General features: G+C 35.8%; 1 protein-coding gene across 5 annotated transcripts in view; it reads left to right on the forward strand.

Moving 5' to 3' along the window:
• Abcb4 (ATP binding cassette subfamily B member 4) overlaps window positions 1-21,186 on the forward strand; it is a 55,190-nt gene that overhangs the window by 14,384 nt on the left and 19,620 nt on the right. For all 5 annotated transcript variants that reach the window (XM_074064843.1, XM_074064844.1, XM_074064845.1 and 2 more), the window contains exons 7-15: window positions 1,666-1,837; window positions 3,258-3,382; window positions 6,000-6,171; window positions 8,471-8,584; window positions 9,659-9,769; window positions 9,982-10,107; window positions 10,688-10,891; window positions 11,342-11,512; window positions 16,419-16,580. In XM_074064843.1, coding sequence (XP_073920944.1) covers window positions 1,666-1,837; window positions 3,258-3,382; window positions 6,000-6,171; window positions 8,471-8,584; window positions 9,659-9,769; window positions 9,982-10,107; window positions 10,688-10,891; window positions 11,342-11,512; window positions 16,419-16,580 — 1,357 coding nt within the window. The remainder of the gene's footprint in view (window positions 1-1,665; window positions 1,838-3,257; window positions 3,383-5,999; window positions 6,172-8,470; window positions 8,585-9,658; window positions 9,770-9,981; window positions 10,108-10,687; window positions 10,892-11,341; window positions 11,513-16,418; window positions 16,581-21,186) is intronic.

The following is a 21,186-nucleotide window of genomic DNA, read 5'->3' on the forward strand; positions in this document are numbered from 1 at the left end:
AGATTTCTGTTTTCAAAGGATCACACTGGCTATTGTGGGAATAGCCAGATTGAAACAAGGAGCTCTTTCCTATTACCTCCCTATAGAGGTTGAATATCCCTTATCTAAAATGCTTCTTTATTTGAAGTGTTTGCAATTTTGGAGGTTTTTGGATTTTGAAATATTTGCATAAACTTTACCATTGAGCATCTTTAATCTGAATATCCAAAATCTGAAATGTTCCAGAATCTGAAACTTTTTGAGTACCAAGGTTTCAATCACTGGGTGTGGAGGTCCACAGCTGCAATCCCAGCATTCAGGAGACTGAAGTGGGGAGGCTGAGGCAGGAGAATCAAAAGTTCAAGGCCAAGCTGGGTAAGGGGGCTCACGCCTATAACACTAGCTATCAGGAGGCAGAGATTTGGAGGACTGTGGCTCAAGGCCAGCCCAGAGGGAAGTTCACAAGACCCCATCTCAACCAATAAAAAAGCTGGGCTCAGTGGCATATGTCTGTCATCCCAGCTATGCACAAAGCAAACACAAATAGGAGAATTGCAGTCCTGGCCAGCCCAGGCATAAACGTGAGACCCTGTTCAAAAAATAACTAAAAGAAAAAGGGCTGGGGGTGTGGCTCGAGTGGTAGAGTAGCAATGGCAAGGCCCTAATTTCAAGACTCATCCCAAAAACACCCCAAAAGATCGATACCTTTTAGGTTTTTGCTGGGCATGGTGGTATGTGCTTATAATCCTAGCACTCGGGAGACAGGCAAGAGGATATCAAGTCCAGGCCAGTCTGGGCTACATATTGAGACCCTGTCTCAAAAGACTTTCAGATTTTGAATGTTTGGATTAGGAATGCTCAAATTATAATAGGAAATAATACTTCTTTCTGTTGCAATGCCCTTCCTAACTCTGGCTTTTTAAAATTTTTTTGGTTGGTATTGGGGTTTGAATTGAAGGCCTCACCAGACAGATGCTCTACCTCTTGAACGCACCCCCATGCCGCGATCACTTTTTTGTTTTCAGTTATTCTTTGAATAACTGAAATAGTTATTCAAAGAATATATAGTTTATATTCAGCCCGGCCTGGACACAGTACTCTTGTTTATGCTTATTGCATAGCTTGTATGATAGGTGTGTGCCACCACACCCAGCCTTTTTTTTTTTAACTGGTTGAGGTAGGGTCTCTCAAACTTTTTGCCCTTTCTGGCCTTGAACTGTTGATCCTCTTGAACTCCACCTCTTGAGTATCTAGGATTAGAAGTGTAAGCTTAACTCCTGCTTTGAGGGGGTGAATTCAAGTATGATATACTTGATACATCCTAAGAACTTTTGTAAATGCCACAATGTACCCCCACCCAGTACAATAAAAAAATAAAAGTATTCAAATGAATTAGTTAAGAAAAACTGATTCATATGTTCAAAATGTTATGCTTCTGTAACAGGATTAACTAATTTCATAATATCAATTTTTAAAATACTAATTTCTTAAAAATAAGAACAAATTCTGAATTTCTTCTTTTGTACAGTATTTAGGTACAAAAGAAGAAAATATTATTCAAGAGGCTCAGATTCTGACAGACAGAGTAGTATAAACATGTTTTGTCTTTGTGTTTGTTAACTGTCTACTTCACCTTTCTAATCAAAGATCTCCTGCCTGTAACCACTTAGGTGTGATCTTTTTTAGTGACATCTCCAAAATCAGTGAAGGAATTGGTGACAAGGTTGGAATGTTCTTTCAAGCAATAGCCACGTTTTTTGCAGGATTCATAGTGGGATTCATCAGAGGCTGGAAGCTCACCCTTGTGATAATGGCCATCAGCCCTCTCCTGGGGCTCTCTGCAGCTGTTTGGGCAAAGGTCTGTGAAACCTGGGCATTTTCGTGTGTTAGCCCACACATACAGAGTTATCCTTAATATCCAGAGTGCTGCTATTTGTACAGATCTGTGTCTGGTGAAACCACATCCAGAAACATGTTGTTCATATGGAGCTTTAATAAGGAATTTAATTTTTAATCTGAATCAAAATGTCAGAGTTCTAACCTCAGTTTCAGGGTTATATATATCTTTGGTTAAATCTTCTGACACAGTAGTTTAAATGGAATATATAGTTATGTACTTATTTAAGAAAAAACAATTTTAAAATATAACATTCCTCAAAATTATTACATGAATATAAAAATTTTTAAAGAGTTGGGATTTGTTCTATTTATCTTCCATTGTTACCCATTACAATTTTGTGGCATTCTGTCAGATTTTCCTTGTATGAAATATACATAATCTGCTTTATTTGTCAATACTTCAGAGTTGAGAAATTTTACTTGCAATTTTTGTCCATTCTGGGGTTGATGATTTTCTTTTATATTTTTATTAGCATATATTACTTGTATGGGGGATTTCATTTTTCACTGTGGCATTTCCATATATATTTATAATGTACCTTGGTTAGGTTCATCCCCTCCATCATTGTCCCTTACTACCTCTCCCGCCACTACCTCCCTGCCATTACCACTAAAAATAATCTCAACCGGTTTCATTGTTCTACTTTCATACAAGTATACAAAGTCCATTGACCATTTTCCCCTTTCTTCACCCTCTCCATTTATCCTTCCCCCTTGCTCCAATACCCACTCCCAAATAGGACCTTTTTTCATTCCAGTCTTTCATTTTTCAAGTGTATATTCTTTGTTTAAGAGGTTTCACCATGGTATTTCGCCCATGAATGTATTGTGCTTTAACCAGATTAGCCCACTCTATTACAGATAATTTTCTTAGAAAGGTACTTGTTACTTACATCTCTTTTGTTTTGATATTTTGTTTACTTTTCTCCTGAAACATCTTATTTAACCATCTTATTATTTAGTAGAATGCCCATGAGTAAATCTGAAAATACTATTTTCACAGTAGTTAAAAACCCTGACACAATAAAAGAAAACATGGTGATATCTTTCAAAGTATAAGGTTTTATTTTATTTACCTTAAACAGAGAAAACAGTATCTTAAATGTGGAATTTGACACTGTTCCAGAATATACTATTTAGAGAATTATATGTGGATTTCCCTTTCCTCATGACTTCTGTCACCAGGTGGATCAATTCTAGCCTTTGTGGGAGGTGCAGACAGCCTTTGGATCTCTTGCACCAAGTGTCATTAGCTATGTGACTTCCATGTTTGGTAAAGCATAAGGGCTCAGGAATGAAAAGTACATTAAGGAATTGCCCAAACTGTCTTTTAACTTTTCTCCATGTATAAAAGTCATGACTGTTTCTCTTCTGTCCAGATACTCTCGGCATTTAGTGACAAAGAACTCGCTGCCTATGCAAAAGCAGGTGCCCTGGCAGAAGAGGCTCTGGGGGCAATCAGGACTGTGATAGCTTTCGGGGGCCAGAACAAAGAGCTGGAAAGGTCAGGAAAGTTCTTTGTCCACTGATTCAAAGAACCCTCTTTTACATTTTGTTGCTCATCCATTTGTGGTATGTGTTTATTACTTTTTCTTTGCTAATATTATCCTTTCTCCCACAAAATACTCACCCTTAATTACTAATTGTATTTAATATCAGGCTCCAATGCAGAGTTCTTGACCTCTTGTGTTCCACAGACTCCTCTGGCAGTCTGATGATGAGTAGGGGCTCCCTTCTTGGAATGTTTTTAAATACACAAAATAAAATATGTAGGGTTATAGAGGACACCAATTATACTGAGGTACAGTTATCAAAATATTTTTATTTTATTTTTTTCACTCTCTTCCTGACCATGAACTGGAATATAGATGAGAAAAACCTGAGGAGATGTGGACCTTCCAGTCAAAGGATTTTCTGGGAAGGCTATGGGTTCTCTATAGGACAAGGCAAAACTCCCCTCACTAGTCTCTTGCTTTTAGACTTAATGGTCCAAGAAGGTTGGCAAACTTCATATCTGGAAACTTGTCATAGCCCTTCCCTATGCCTCCTGTGCCTGAGAACCTGGGCAGTTGCTTGAAAAAACAAACAACAAAAAAAAACCCATTTTATCGGGATATGACTGATACATATAAAGAGTTGTACATATTTAATATGTACTTCTTTATGAGTTTGGAAATAAGTATACATCCATGGAAAAGACTATTCTGTTGTATTTAAATGTAAATCATTACTTAATGTTTTCTTTAAGTAACCATATCCCCTCATATAGTTGAAGTATGATTCCATGTAAATACCTTATTCTGCTATTCTATGAGACCCTTGATACCTACAACTCTTTGAAATAAAAATTCTCTGGAAATTCTCCAGTGTTAAAAGCAAAGCTTCCCCAGTCCCTTCCATTTCATTTTCCATTTTTCTATTCCTGAATCCTTCTTCAAACCAACATGTTTCTGGTTCTCTAACCTCTTGCTTTTTTCTCTCTCATTGCTGCTTCCTGCACACAATAGTCCACACAGACCACACTAACCCTCAGTTGGACCTCAGGATGTCTGTGTAATCATGCCGCTCCATTAGCCGTGGTAAGCAAGCCACCTAAGTGAAGGTAATTACAGCTATCCACCACTGTCTCTGGAGCCCTGTGTTACAGTGGGGCAGATGTAATTCTTGCTGCATATACCCGGAGGCTCTGCCACACAGGACTAATCATAGTATTGAAAGTGGCTTGCTGCCTGTCTCCACAGAGATGCAGCTCTACTCAAATACAGCAACCATCATGGAGGAAAGTACTCTAGAGTTGGGTTCGTTAAGTCATTAAAAAGGCAACATTTCTGGAGGCAGCATACATTTTTAAAAAATCATTGTGGCTGGATATGTGGATCAAGTGGTACAGTGTCTGCCCAGCGAATATGAAGCCCTAAGTTCAAACCCCAGTACTATAAACAACAAATAAAAAACAAACAAACAAAATCAGTGAATTCCCATGTCTCATCTGGTTGAACTGAAAAAAAAAAAGAGAGTGGAATTGCTGGACTTTTTGTTAAAAAGAGAAATACTCTAACTTGTGTGATATTTCCTCCCAAATTTTCATTATATTTCCATAAAATATTTTTTCCAATTTCAGGGAACAAAATTAAATTTTATACAATTCTACTAAAAGTAGGCAATATAACTTGATGTAAAAATATTATAATCTAACAGAACCATTGTACTTTTATATACAATTATAGAAGCCAGTAAAATTCATTTGAATTACCATTCAAAATAAGATAGTAATAGAATGAGAAAAATTCAGGAAGAGATGATATTCTAACACAATGATGGTAGTAAGAATAGGAATAGAAATTGTCAGGTTTGCCAACTATGTGCCAGGCACTAAACTTACTGTGTTTATAATTATCTATCAGCCTCACAATTATCTCAATAAGTAGAATTAACTCCAGATGATGAAACTGAAACAGAAAAATTGAGAAAGAATCCATATCCCAGATAGTGAAAAGGAAAATCAAGCTGAGCCTGTTGGTGCATATCTGTAATCCCAACACTCACAAGGCAGAGGCAGGAAGATGGAGAGTTAAAGACCAACCTGGGTATGTAGTGAAACCCTGTCTCCAAGAAACAAAATGAACAAACCAATAAACAAAACTTCCACAAAGTTAAAGCAAGAACCCAAGTTTATAGATTAAAAACAAAATTTCTATTCCTCACCCAATAGGGCAATTGAAGGAAGATCTTCTTTTCTCTAGAGAAGAGAAATCTACCCAGTGCCATTCTTGGTTGGCATATTTTTTCTTGTTCCACCTTAATCTTGACTTGTAATGCTGGCCATGAAGCTGGTGGAAAAACTCTTCATATCTCACAGAGCCAAGATTTCAATTGTGAAACAGTCACAGGTTGGCCTGGAAGGGATCAAGGGAAATGGGTCCAGGCCAGTAAAAAGCAGACTTGGATCTGTCCTAATACAAGCTGATCTGAGTTGAGTCAATTCCCAGGAAGCTGGGTCTCATGAAGGGTCTGTTATCTTCTCAACTTTGTTCCATAAACCTCCAACTATTTAGGAGGTGGGTATGGTTCAGATTATAAGTTGTTATTCTTATAACATTTCCCCCCTCATTTTCTGGTAGGTATCAGAAACATTTAGAAAATGCCAAAAAAGTTGGAATTAAAAAAGCTATTTCCGCCAACATTTCCATGGGCATTGCCTTCCTGTTAATATATGCATCATACGCCCTGGCCTTCTGGTATGGATCCACCCTAGTCATTTCAAAAGCGTATACTATTGGAAATGCAGTGACAGTAAGTAATCTTCCTGATGTTTACAAAGAATCTGAAGTTATTATTCTCCATCTGCCTTCTCTTTTCTTTCATAGTCCTCCTTTGGAAGATGAGCCATAGTCATGGGTTTTTGGTTTTTGGTTAGTCTTTCCTGTCCTGTGGGCAGAGAACACACAAGTCATAATTAGGAATCAGGACAAAAACAGCAACCTGTGGTTAAGCCATTGGAGAAACATGTACAAAAAGAAATAAAAATGGAACACATTTATGAATGAATAAATTTGGAGTCATCCTCATTCTTCTGTGGAGTTTCATGATATAAGAAAGTAAACATTATTGTTACAGATCGGTCATTGCACACAAGAACATTAAATTTATATAATATAACACATCAGCTATCTGAACAAATAAGAGAAGTTGTGTTCATTCATTTTTCTATATGAACGTGAAGATACCTTCATTTAATATATAAAAACAATATATACTAACTATATTAAGGACTTTAAATTAAAATTACTTATAATCTACCAATCTATATATACTTGATGATTTTTGGTGTGTATTTTCAGATCATTTCAGATATATACACATACATATGTATGTATGTATACACACATTTTTCTTTCTAAACTGGGGTAATATTATATGTACGTTTTTAGTAAACTTCTTTATAAAGCAGCATTATTTTGTGACCATCTTTCCATGAGTGATCAGAACAACATGTAACCATTTAAACAGAAATCTTTTAAAACTTGCACTTCCCTGTCTTCTTAAAGAGAAGGTCCTAAACATAATTTGGTCATTTGTGATGGCTTAGAGTTACAGGAAAATAAATATTTTCAAACTGCTTCACACAGCGATGTTGTCAGCCTTCGAGGGGTTGAGGCCTATTTGTCTCGATGGGCCTTGGACATTGCTCAGTCTTGTTTTTTCTCACGTCCATCTCTTCATTACCTCTCAGACTGGTAGATTGCATAGCTGGGATGACAGGTGTGTGCCACCACTACCTTTTTCACTCCCTCATTTCTTATTGAAATTTCCCCTGCGATGAGCTTGCCTCTAGTTTCCCTGTTTGTAATGTGGATAGTGCCATCCACCCCACAGTGCTGAGCGTAATGTCTACTGCCCAAGGACAGTCATCTAAACAAGGGTGGGATCAGCACATTGACTTCATAACCTCTACTTTGGTGGAGACTTTTTTCTCTCTTACTGGTCCTCATCTATACTGAAGACAGAGGATCAGTATTTGACTGATATTTGGGTTCCAGGTATATGAATGTTACTATCTTTTGAGAAAAGCCAAACTATATATAGAAGTTTCACCAAGCCTGGAGAGAAAGGAGTTATTTGTCTTTATTTGTGTTTTCTTAGCTAAATTATGCTGTTAATCTGGATTCCTGAAGCTATATTCTGGGCTTTTCTATAAATCAGCTTGTTTTCCTAATGAAAAAAAAAATAAAGGGAAGTAAGTCATTTTGTGTACTATAGAACAGAATAACCATGTAAGAGAATTATTAACCAGTGCACAAGTGTGATTTAGTGTCTTATAAATGGGTGAACTATTACTTTGCATATTTTAAAAATCATCTATTTGTCATCTCTACATCCATAGTGGTACTTAAAAAAAAATCTATGGGGCCCAAATCTACCATGTTTCATTTTGAATATGCTTTATAATTCCATGCATAACTAGAGAAAATTATATAGGACTGAATAATAACACTGATGGAAAAAATACTTCTCTCTGATTGCATTAGCTTTAGAGTCAACAAAAATAGGTTGGAAAAATCTTCCAGACTTAATTGTTACACATTCAGGAGAAGAGTCACAGATACTTTGGCAAATTATCTGTTTTTGAGGTTGGAGAAAATCATTTGGGCAATGAAATGGTATATTAATCTTCTAATTTTATCCTTTACTGCAAAAACTATATTTTTAATTGTTATTTTTGAAACAACAAAAGTGCTTACTACCCTGATCTGATCATTATGCGTTATGTACATGTATTCAATTATCTCATTGTGCTCCCAAGATGTACAAATGGCATGACTCAATAAATAATAAAAATTACTTTGAAAGTTTTTTGTTGTTTTTTAGTGGTGCTGGGGACCAAACCCAGAGCCTCGAGCATGCTAGGCAAGTTCTCTACCACTGAGCTTCATCCCCAGCTCAGAAACTTCTAGAGAAATTTAAAAGGATAAACCTAAGCTTAATCCTTCATGCAGTGTGTTTCAAACAAACCAAATTTAGATAACACAAAAATGTTTAGATAACAAATGCCAGAAGGTGACATAACTCTTCCTCATGTGCTTTTGCTTAGGTCTTTTTCTCAATCCTAATCGGAACTTTCAGCATTGGTCAGGCTGCCCCCTGTATTGATGCTTTTGCCAATGCGAGAGGAGCAGCATATGTGATATTTAATATCATTGATAATGTAAGTCATTTGTTATTTTAATGCTGAAAATTTTTTTGAGGCTTGGATAATTAAAGCTGGCTTTAGGTTATGTATTTTTGAATCAAGTATATTAAATAAGTTATAATGACTTCAGTAAAATTTAATAACATGAAATTAATGGCCTCCCCATAGTAATGAATAAAGCAAAATACCTCTTAATGTCTCCATTATCTTTAGATAATATAATAACAATTATCATTTTGAAAAAGTGCATCTGTGTGAGTTTGTTATTATTACGATGCATGACAAGGATGTTCCTCTTCCTAGCTTTTTTCTTTTTCATGTTGTAGCCAGATTGAGCATTATGCTTTCTATATAAATGGGGGGTAGATAAATTGTTGGTAGGATCCAAATTAATAGTATATTTTTCTGTGGTTGCCAAAATTATCACTGCATTTTAAATTTTATTTTTGATTTTGAATCAAATATATTGAATAAGTTTGAATTAACTACAATAAAGAAAATATTTTTGACATATTAAATTATGTCACTGCATTTACATACAATGCAGTTGCATTGTGCAGCTATAAAGTTGATAACTGAAATTTGAAAATTTGAAATAAGCAATACCTCTATTTCCTTGATGCAGTTCATAAGAAAATTACTCAGCTTCTGAACACACTAAAGGCTTATGTCATCCCTAAATAGTGTGGTAATCATTCACCAATCTTCCTGACCCAATCCATTACATTTCTATTTAGAAGCAAACTAATTTCCACTAAATGCTGAGATAAATGGCCTTAGTAATTATAGTATTGTTATGTTATTGAAGTTGCATAAATATGTATATATGGCCATTTAGAAAGTTTATGAGCCTCTGTCAAAAACCTAAAGTGAAATATTTCATGAAATGAAATGAATATTTCTTATGTCCTTTTTAGGAAAAACCTGAACCACACACACACACACACACTCTTCACCTTGGGTTTTGTCTCATATGAGGGTGATTGTGCTATTTCAGCTTCTATTTTTGGGATTTGCTAAATTGTATTCCTTAAAAATACAATTGTTTAATTTTATGATGAAATAGTCATTGAATTTTGTTTTATTTAGAATCCTAAAATTGACAGTTTTTCAGAGAGAGGACACAAACCAGACAGCATCAGAGGGAATTTGGAATTCAGTGATGTTCATTTTTCTTATCCATCTCGAGCTAATGTCAAGGTATTGTAAGCAATATTTGAAGGAATTCCTAACTCAGGTTATTGCTTCATCATCTTAAATGATAAAATCACTATTATTCTGATATTTATGTGCTTTTTCCTTTAGAAGTTAAAATCCCTTATTTGATACTTTTTTCAAATTCCAAATTGAATTGAATTTTTCTTCTTTTGGGGCTCTGTTGTGAAGTGTGTTCTTTTGCTTTCCCTTCACAGATCTTGAAAGGGCTCAACCTGAAGGTGCAGAGTGGGCAGATGGTGGCCCTGGTTGGTAACAGTGGCTGTGGGAAGAGCACGACAGTTCAGTTGATGCAGAGGTTCTATGACCCCACAGAGGGTATGGTAAGTGGGAAGAACCACATTCTCCAAAGTGGAAAGCTGGGTACAGATTGATGCTGAGAAACTGGCTTTTTAGTGACAACTTTGTACATGAATTGGCTGGTAGCATTGCTTACACCCTTGGGCAGGTTTAGCAAGTGTATCCAAGAAAAGCCATAAAACTCACAGAAGCTAGACAGTGCTCTTCTGTCATTCAAATCATCACTGGGATTACTTCCAATGAGTTTTGGTCACACACATTCCACATGCAATTGTTGACAACTGGGTAATCAGGGTTACCAGAAATCCTAGACCAGCAATCAAATTCAACACAAAATTCTGTTTCCTTAAACCTTGGAATACCTACAGGGGAAAGTGGGATAGTTTTTTCAGAAATTTATAGGAATACTGCCAACAGCAATAGCCTGGGGTACTTTTTTGTCTTTAAAATTTTGTTGAAAATTCAAACTTGGAAAAAATTGAAAGCAGGGAGCTCACATATGCTCTTTACCTAAATCGAATTATTTTATATTTTGACGCCACTTGCTTATTGTTATTTCCAATTGTTGTTTCTAAGCCATGAAGTAATATTCCCTTCTTTCAGATTAGCATTGATGGGCAGGATATTAGGAACTTTAATGTAAGGTACCTGAGGGAAATAATTGGAGTGGTGAGTCAAGAGCCGGTGCTATTTTCTACCACAATTGCTGAAAATATTCGTTATGGCCGTGGAAATGTAACCATGGATGAGATAAAGAAAGCTGTCAAAGAAGCCAACGCCTATGAGTTTATCATGAAATTGCCACAGGTAAAGACTCTGATAATGTAGATTTCCTCAAAACTAGAACTGCATCTCATGGGACTGTGTTCTTGCTTCAAAGGTTAAGCTGATGTTTGGGATGCAATGTCACCCACCTTCACTAAGTGAATTGCTGAAATTACTCATTTAGAGGTTTAAGGACTATTTGCTGTACACAAATAATATAAAAACATGCAAAATATGTTAGTAGTTTTTTCTTTATAATTCAGTGTTCATTTATTTTATTACAATATATGATACATTGTCATAGTCAAAATAAAGCTCCAGGTTTTCTTCATGTTTTCTACACACTCCCAACTCTTTTGTATGTAAAATAAATCAAGAGGAGCTGGATGTAGCTGGGTAGTAGAATACTTTCCTAGCATTGATTCCCAGCCCTGCAAAGAGAAATAAATGAAATAAAATCCTCCAAGAGCTCTTCCATGTTGTCTGTTGTAGAAATTTGACACCCTGGTTGGGGAGAGGGGGGCCCAGCTGAGCAGTGGACAGAAACAGAGAATTGCCATCGCACGGGCCCTGGTTCGCAACCCAAAGATCCTCCTGCTGGATGAGGCCACGTCAGCCTTGGACACGGAAAGTGAAGCTGAGGTGCAGGCAGCTCTGGATAAGGTGTGTATACCCTATAATGCCCTGCCCCCAGGGAATTGAAACTTTACTGCAAATTCTTGCCAATTCTTTGAGAGTCTAGATTGAGAAACATACACCCAAGGGCAAATGAAGCTATCTCATGGGGCTTTATTGATTTCTCCTTTCTGTCAGTTTGCATTATTTACAGAGAGAGGTGAATGGTCTTGGCTTGCTCTGACAGTGGTGCAGTTTACTCAGATGCAAGCCTGTGTAATGAACCATTTAGTTTTTTTCTTGCACATAGGCTATACTTTGATCAAAAGTAGTTGTGTTAAAATATACAAATCAATTAATAGGAAAATAGACAAGACTGTCCAACTATTTTTCTTTTTTTCAGGTTTCATTGCTCTATTTTCATACAAGTATATAAAGTACATTGACCATATTCACTCCAACTATTTTCTATAATACAAATTTTAGTGATTATATGTTGTTCCTTTCTTTGGCATACTGCAGTTAATTCAAAAATCTAAAATATTTCTTTGTGGTTATGTTCATTTTATTAAATCGATAGAAAAAAATGTTTATATTAAGATATGTGTAGAGGTGTTTCAAGCAATAGAGTGTCTGCCTTGCAAATGCAAAAGCCCTGAATTCAAACCCTGGTACCACCAAAAAAAATGTGTGAATATATATACACACATGCATATATATATTACATATATATATATATATATATATATATAGAGAGAGAGAGAGAGAGAGAGAGAGAGAGAGAGGGAGAGAGAGATGCATGATTATGTATGTTACACACACACATATACATACAGAAATCTAATTACCTAGAAATTGATCCAGCTGAAAAATAATACAAAATACTTACTTTGTTTTGTAAGTAGTAATAATATCTTTATTGATGAAGGTGATAGGATATTTTTCTCAAAATTAGTGAGATCACCTTGTGCAAGTTCCTTAATTACCTCTTGTAATTTTAGAGACAAGATATATGAACTGCATTTTCTCAGTAAAGTTTGTGTCTGAATCCTAAGTAAACACAACTGCTTTCTACAATGTAAAGTACAATCAATGCTTTTTCATTTATCAAACTAATATTTAGTTTATTTTATGGAATTTAAATTAACAATGATTGATGAGATAATTGTTTCTCACAAAATCTTGTACTGATTTATTTCATGTACATTAAATCAAAATATTAAGGAACCAAAATATACAGATGAGACTGGTATTTAATTGATTAACCAGAAGTGATTTAAAGCAGGAAATAACAAAAATAATGATACATAAATTAAACCATTAATTTTAATTTAAAATGTGTCAATAGACATTCATGTATCAAAATAGACTTTTTAGGGTAAGATGTCCCATTGAGCCCTAGAACCCAGATTCTAATCCTTTCCAGAATACAAATATTCAATACTTTAGCTTTTTTTTTAATTTTTATTTTATTCATATGTGCATACAATGTTTGGGTCATTTTTCCCCCTTGCCCATGCTCCCTCCCTTCCCCCACCCCCTCCCTTACCCCCCCCCTTACCCCTCGCTACCCAGCAGAAAAAAACCTATTCTGCCCTTATCTCTAATTTTGTTGAAGAGAGGGTATAAGCAATAATAGGAAGGACCAAGGGTTTTTGCTATTTGAGATAAGGATAGCTATACAGGGAGTTGACTCGCATTGATTTCCTGTGCATGTGTGTTACCTTCTAGGTTAATTCTTCTTGAACTAACCTTTTCTCTAGTTCCTGGTCCCCTTCTCCTATTGGCCTCAGTTGCTTTAAAGTATCTGCTTTAGTTTCTCTGTGTTGAGGGCAACAAATAGCTTTTGTTGTGTTAAAGGAATGGAATTATTGGTGATGTTATTTTGCATGATATGATCTCTTCTAGAGAAGCTGTAGACTTGTAAATTTTACTGAATATTTACAAAAATCACTCAGTTTCAGTAATTTCTTTGTGTTCTGTAGGATATATGGCACATTCAGTTGATAACCTTCATGTCCCTACTTTAAAATTAACCCCACTGTCTAGAGATATCTGGAATCTCTTAGCCAGATATACAAATTTATTAAACAGGATATCTTTCTTCCAACTTCTTAAGGAAACATTGTTGCCAATTTTTCCAAAGTGAAGTTATTCATATCACTGCCTCTGTAACCACTAATAACAATTTCCTTACCCTTCTCAGTCTTCACTAGCAATATTGTCACCTCCCTCCCAGCCATTTCCTACCACTCAACCCCAAAGCCAATGTCATATATTTCAGGTTTTTGTTACAGGAGCATCCCTATATGTCATATAATTTGCTTTAAATCAGAATTTAGTGGCTTAAAAATACAACTTTTATTTCTTACAATCCTGTGGGCTGGAAGGGTGGCTCATCTCTTGGATTTGCTTAGTCTTATTTTACATCAAGGTTAGCTGGCCTAAAACATTCAAGATGGCCTCATTCCACACCTGGCAGTTGGTTATGGCTGCCCTTTCTCTCCTAGAATTAATAAATGACATGTTTTATCTCTGTAACATTTATCACAGAGCCTTGCACATAGTAGAGACTAAATAATATTCACTGATTTGAATGTGATGGTCTAACTCATTGAGAAAATACATTCTACCCTTAAAAAATACACAACAGAAAGAAATCAGCTTTTGACTCAATGTGTAGCAACAATTTGTAAAGTAAGTAATATATCATCCCACATAAGTTCTTAAAGAAGACTTCAGCAGCAGCTTTGCTATTTTTATTTTTTATGGAAAGTCAGCAGTCACAGTTACATACCTATGTGCACACTCATAGTCAGTGCTACCAGTCTTAGAGTGACATTGAGGACAGAAGCAAAAGTTAGCTTTCATGATGACTTTTGCAAAAAGATTCAAAAAGATTTCATTTGATGTTGTTTTTGCCAAAGTTTCATTACTGTCTATGTTCAAGCCTATCTTTCACCACTGCACATGCAAATTGGTGGAAGGTCCAAATTTCTTAAGAGTTGTCCTTGACTCTAGGACATTTATTTGCCAATGTCTTGTCATCACTGGGCATCTGACAACTCTTTAAAAATTTCTATTTGTGTCACATCTGTACTTTCGATAACTTTTCTTAGGCAAAGGTAATAGTTACCAACTTTCAAATTCACAAACATATAGTTTATTCCTCCTACATATCAGTCATTCACTTACAAGTCTTATAACATGGTCACTGTTAGCAATTTATTCATCACTATTACTATCATAAATATAATTATATTACTCATATTATTTCTTATGTGTGAACCAAGTCATGTAACTTCCATATCAGTAAGTATTTATAAATGCTACATTGGGGCTTATATGCTAAACAATCAAAGAATGGTCATAAATGTTGTTCAAGAAAGTACGTTCTACTCTCTCTTTTTAATGGTGTTACTATTTTATCATTTACTTAAACAGTTGATTCATCTGGATTTATTTAGTGTGAGGACTAAAGTGCAAATATACATTATTTTTTCAGTGGCTACATAATTACCTCAATACTATTTCTTGTATAATTCATGCTTTCCACTCTGATAGACAATACTGAATTTATCATTTACTATACTCTTAAATGTTTTGCTATTTCTGCAAAACATTGGTTGCTTATTCATGTACTAGCTTTCCCCTTGACTTTTATGTTTTACTATCTGATAGACATATTCCCCTCTTGTTAACTTCTTTCTCAGAAATTACATGACTCTTCTATTTTAATGGAAGTATAAAAAATACCAAAAATGTTATTCCTTTAAAATATACAGTTCAATGGATTTTTAGTATCTTCACAAGGTCATGCCACTATCTAATTCCAGAACATTTTAACCACCTCAAAAGAGAAACTAGCCACTCCCCATTCTACTCTTACCCCAGCCTTTGGCAACTACCTATATACTTCTGTTTATGGATTTGCCCATTCTAAACATTTCATATAAACAGAAGCATATATGTGGTGTTCTGTGGCTGGCTATTTTCACTTAGTACATTAGTTTCAAGGTCCATCAATGTTGTAATTTTATTCCTTTCAATAACCCTATGATATTCTAGTTGTATGGATATACCACTTGGCTAACCATTCTTCAACTCATGAACATTTGGATTGATCCCACATTTTGGTTAAAATGAATCTATTCTCTTGATTTTTAATTATATTTTAACTACTTAGATGAATTAGTCTGTACTCTAATAACCACTAGTCTTAAGACACGGTTGGACAAATAGGGCTAATGAGTATCAGTAAGAATAGCCATTGTTAATATGTAACATTAACAATTTGATGAATATTACCCAGAGTTAAATGCTCATTAAATCCACCAAGGCAATATGTGAGGTCATTGAACTTAGAGGGGTCACTTATAGATTTTAGTATGTATGAAAACCACCTGAGGCACTTGTTAAGGTGCAAAGGTACCACCCCCTCTCTAGAGACTGGGATTTGATGGTCTTTGAGCCATACCCTGAACTATCCTGACCCTGGTACATTTTCACCTAAACTATGGCCTTGCCATCAGAATTACAGTTAAGATCAGACTCTGGAGAAGGCTGTCACTTGGCAATGATCTCTCTAATGTTTCTGACAGAGGCTCTGGCAAACTATACAACCCAGAGTTCCAACTCTTAGACAAGTGTAGATACACTTGAAAAGGGGAAAGTTTTGCTTTTTCTTGAGTAATACTGGCACTGCTGCATACTCTAGAGTCATCCATCCTCACCCTGAAAGGGTTGGCCACTTGTCTGGTCTAAAATTTAAGTGTGACTTTAATCTCTCATAGATGAGTGATAGCTGTGCCTAATCATATGGAGATCTGGTTTTTAAACCATTTTTTCATCAACCACAAACTGCCTCCATCCAAGGGCTTAATTAGGCGTGCTAATTGATAATGTGCCAGTACTAACACCCTGATGCATCACAGTTTTGTTCTTTTCTCCTTAGGCCAGAGAAGGCCGGACCACCATTGTGATAGCACACCGGTTGTCTACAATCCGAAATGCAGATATCATTGCTGGGTTTGAGGATGGAGTCATTGTGGAGCAGGGAAGCCACAGTGAACTGATGAGGAAGGAAGGGGTCTACTTCAAGCTTGTTAACATGCAGGTATCTGTTTCTCTAGATTTTTTTTCTATTGGTTGCTCCTTAATAGAGTATTTTTAAATTATTAAGCTAGGATACAGCTAACGTCATACAGAGAAATAAGAATTTTTTTTTTCATTTTTCTTTTATTATTCATATGTGCATACAAGGCTTGGTTCATTTCTCCCCCCTGCCCCCACCCCTCCCTTACCACCCACTCCACCCCCTCCCTCTCCCCCCCTCAATACCCAGCAGAAACTATTTTGCCCTTATTTCTAATTTTGTTGTAGAGAGAGTATAAGCAATAATAGGAAGGAACAAGTGTTTTTGCTGGTTGAGATAAGGATAGCTATACAGGGCATTGACTCACATTGATTTCCTGTGCGTGGGTGTTACATTCTAGGTTAATTCTTTTTGATCTAACCTTTTCTCTAGTACCTGTTCCCCTTTTCCTATTGGCCTCAGTTGCTTTAAGGTATCTGCTTTAGTTCAGAGAAATAAGAATTAGGAAGAGACCAAAAAGTGAAGTGGACATCTGAGACCTTAGTTCAGAATCCATGAAAGCATCTGTGAGAGACAGAAGGGACTGGGGAACAAAAGAAAAGTGCCAAAACCATTATGAATATCTTCCTTGGAACCATGAATCTTAATTGCATGGGGGATATGTCCAAATTGCATGGGGGGTATGTTCTATCATAAGATTAGGGATGACCCAAGTGGTAGGAATGAGAGAATGAATGATTCCATGATCTCTCTAGTAGATGGGGAGGTCGCATGTGACTTTAAAGTGCCTCACAGCTGAACCTAATAACACCAATGGCAAGATTTGTGATTCTAGGAAATGAATAGTCTCATTTTCTTTACAAAAAATCATTCATTCTATCTCCTAAAAATGGTTATAGTGATAGTTCTTAGTTTATCTCATTAAGTTTTGTCACTTGAGCAACTGGAGCAGCATAAATAACCTAAATAAATTTTTCTATGACTATGATTCATGAATTTGTAAAATTATTGCTTTGATATAATGATAATTAGTATTTATACAGATTTTGTTGTTTTCCACATATTTCAGATATACACATTCAAACATTGTCATTTTAATTACTAAGCATTAGTAATTACAAATGTTTGAAATTAACCATTTTTCTAAAGTTTAATACTTAGTTTGTTTCCAGCATTTCCCTAAGTATTGCTACTGTGAACACAAGTGGGTTGGAAAAGTTAAGTCAAAGGTTTCCCTTGTTTTCTGACAGGTAGGTTTGCTGAGTTTCAGTTTTCCTCATGTAGAATACTAAGCATACCCTGAGTGGTTGTTATAAGTTTAAAAAGTAAGTACCTGGCATGGAAAGATAAATATCACTTGTTCTCAAATGTGGAAGCTAAATAAATATGCACAATTATGTGTCAACTAAAATACATATGAATATATTACACTTGCAAAGTGAAAAAACAATGAAATAAGCACCTGAATATACTGAAAAATCATTGAAGTGTTTAAAAACACTTAAATATATCTCAACAAAGTAGTTAATTTTTAAAAAAGGATCTGGCACACAATAAACCCATGATTAATGGTAGCTATTAAAATTTGAAAATTCTCCAAGGTGAGTATATCAGATGAAATGAAAGAAAGTTTTATAACTTAGGCTTATATTCATCAGAGAATGTTCCCCAGCAGAAGAGTGTCAATTATCATATCTTTGTCAACTGTTTCTTTATGATCTAGGCACCATAAAGACTCTTTATCACTTCACTACTTCATGGAGCAAGGCATGGTGGCTCAGGCCTGTGATCCTAGCTACTCAAGAGATGGAGATTTGGAAAATCATAGTTCAGAGTCAGTCCAGGCAAAAAGTTTGTGAGACACCATCTCAACCAACAGCTGGAATGGTGATATACAGCTGTCATCCCAGCTATGCAGGAAGTATAAATAGGAGGATTGTAGTCCAGGCCTGCCTGGACATAAAGAAAAGCCCTATCACAAAAAATAACTAAGGCAAAAAGAGTTGGGGGTGTGATTCAAATGGTAGAGCGCCTGCTTAGTGAGTGCAAATCCCTAAATTCAAATCCCAGTACTGAAAAAAAAATTTATAATGGTACCTTAAATCCATTTCTGTTTTCATTTCTTTAATGGTAACCAAGACGTGTGATGTCTAGGATAAAATGTTGACTCCTCAAGCAAAGTAACACTTTCTTTTTGACTATCCTACTGCTGTATCCCTCATAAAAATGACTTCTGTTCCCATAAGGACTTCAGCTGGGAGACTGCCAGAAGGCTCTGACTTTCTTTATCTATCTCTTGTCTTTCTTTCCTAGGAAAAGTTGTGCATTTTCAGATTAAATTATGGCCTGATGTGATAGAAAAGGCCTGTCACCAATAGCTTTGGGCAAGTCATTTAACCAAATTGGGTTTTGGTATTTCCCCTTGTTAAATAAGTATGGGCTTATACTTAGATGACCAACCCTGGAATTCTATGATTCTTAGGTCCCTTGAACAATTCTACCTTGGAATTCTTCACCTTTCCTACTTCTGATTTGAGCTTTTCCCTTCACTTACATTTTTGGTCCTGTTGAAGAAAAGGCAACAAACATCATGAGCCCAAGGATTCACCAAATGCTTAAGTTAATGCTGCTTCAAAGAGCAGCCTAGTTTTAATTCAACTTTGTCTTGATTTTGTTTCTAAGAACTAACAGTGCTTCTCCATTTAATAGTCCAGGTAGACTATTGTTTCTTCATTGTTTCTTTTAAACATATCTCTTTTTTTTGACATAAATGTAAAACTTCTTTTTTTTTTAAATCCAAGCATTTTAAAACTTCATTTTTTTCTAAAAAATTGGAAATTTAAAAGTCATGGTCTAAATTCTATAAATAATCACTTGCAGCTATTTAGTATTTATTTCTCATTTTTACTAGCTTAAAAGACCTAGACAGTGTCTCCAAACTTAACCATTAATAAAACTGAGCATCCTTTCATGTGTTCATTGAACATTTGTATTTTTGCCTCTGTGAAAGTATTTTTGCCTATATTAGACTATTTTACTATGATATTATTCAAAATATTCTTACTGATTTATAGAATCTCAGCATGAAAAATAAATACTTTCCTACTTTATCCCTTTCAATCTCACTCTGTTGTTTGGTTGCTATAAAAAAAGCTTTGAGGGAGATCACAACAAACATCAAGGAAATCCAAGGAATTATTAGGGATTATTTTGAAAACCTATCTTCAAATAAATTGAAAAATGCTGTAACAAGCAATGAAATTGAAGCAACAATAAAGAGTCTACTAAAAAAGAAAAGTCCAGGACCTAATGGATTCACTGCTGAGTTCAACCAGACCTTGAAAGAGGAACTAATATTAAGACTCCTCATACTTTTCCATGAATTAGAAGGGAAAGGAACACTGCCAAACTCATTCTATGATGCCAGTATTGCACTCATCCCCAAACTGGACAAGGACACAACAAAAAAAAGAGAATCAGAGACCAAAACCTTTAATGAACTTAGATACAAAAATTCTCACTAAAATATTGGCAAACTGAATTCAACAACAGAGACAGAACTCTTGATAGCACAAGTGAGATTACAAAAGGAAGAAATGATCAGGGAGGTATTTATGAGAAATAGTCCTGAATGACTTCCAAGAAGTTAGATTTTGGAGGCTCCAGGCTTAAGCAGGTGGTGGGAAGGTCTGAATGATTTTTGAACTGCTGTAGGAAAACGAATATGGTAGCAGCGTGAGAGCAGATGGAAGTCAGAAAAGAAGGGGTCAGTTACAAGACTAAATCTTTAGTCTACGTTTGGTTTTGGTTGGGAGATGGTATAAAATCATTCAGTAGTGAGCAAGTAAGGAGTCCACCAAGCAGGACATACTGCGTTGTGGTTGGAGGCAATGTGGAAGTACATAGGTAATATTCTGCCAGGTGTTGAAAGCACAGCTTGGAAAGCTAAGACAGCACGAGGAGATGAAGATGGGTGTAATAAGGCAGTAGCCATATGCTTGAGTTTGAAGCAGAACCTGAAGGGAAGAGCTTGAACAAGATAATACTACCAGGACTGAAGTCCTGGTCAAATCATGAAGTTGTGTACTTGGACATGGAGGAAGCAAACAGACCACCTGATGAAATCCCATCTCCAGAAAGACTAGATGTTCCCTCACCAGGTTGCAAACTATAAGTCCTTAAATTATCACTCCCTACTTCCTTTAAGGAAAGACTTGGTCTCAAAACAGTCAATGAGGCTGAGCCTGCATATTGGGTCACCTGGGGTGAGGTATGATTCAAAGCAGGACTGCACAGAAAAAGGAAGGAAGGAAGATGACTATATTCACCCAGTTGAAGAAAGCACTTACTGTTTCCTGTGGGTGGGTAGTGGCCCTGTCCTCTGATTTAGCTTTACATGTTTGTAGCTTTTAAAATTAGCTTGTGATAGTGTTTCTATTTATTCTTCTAACCTTTCATGGTGCTCATTACTTGTTCTCTGTATTCTTGCATAGTGAGAAAATTCCTTAATACCTATGGGATACAGGAATATATGAAAAGCTTGTCTTTAAGTTTTTAGAAAATGCTCATGTACTCCAATTCTCTTATTGTTCAAATAGAATTTAGCTTTTACAGCCAGGTGTGGAGG

This window comes from Castor canadensis, chromosome 2 (genome assembly GCF_047511655.1).
Source record: "Castor canadensis chromosome 2, mCasCan1.hap1v2, whole genome shotgun sequence".
Lineage (NCBI taxonomy): Eukaryota > Metazoa > Chordata > Mammalia > Rodentia > Castoridae > Castor > Castor canadensis.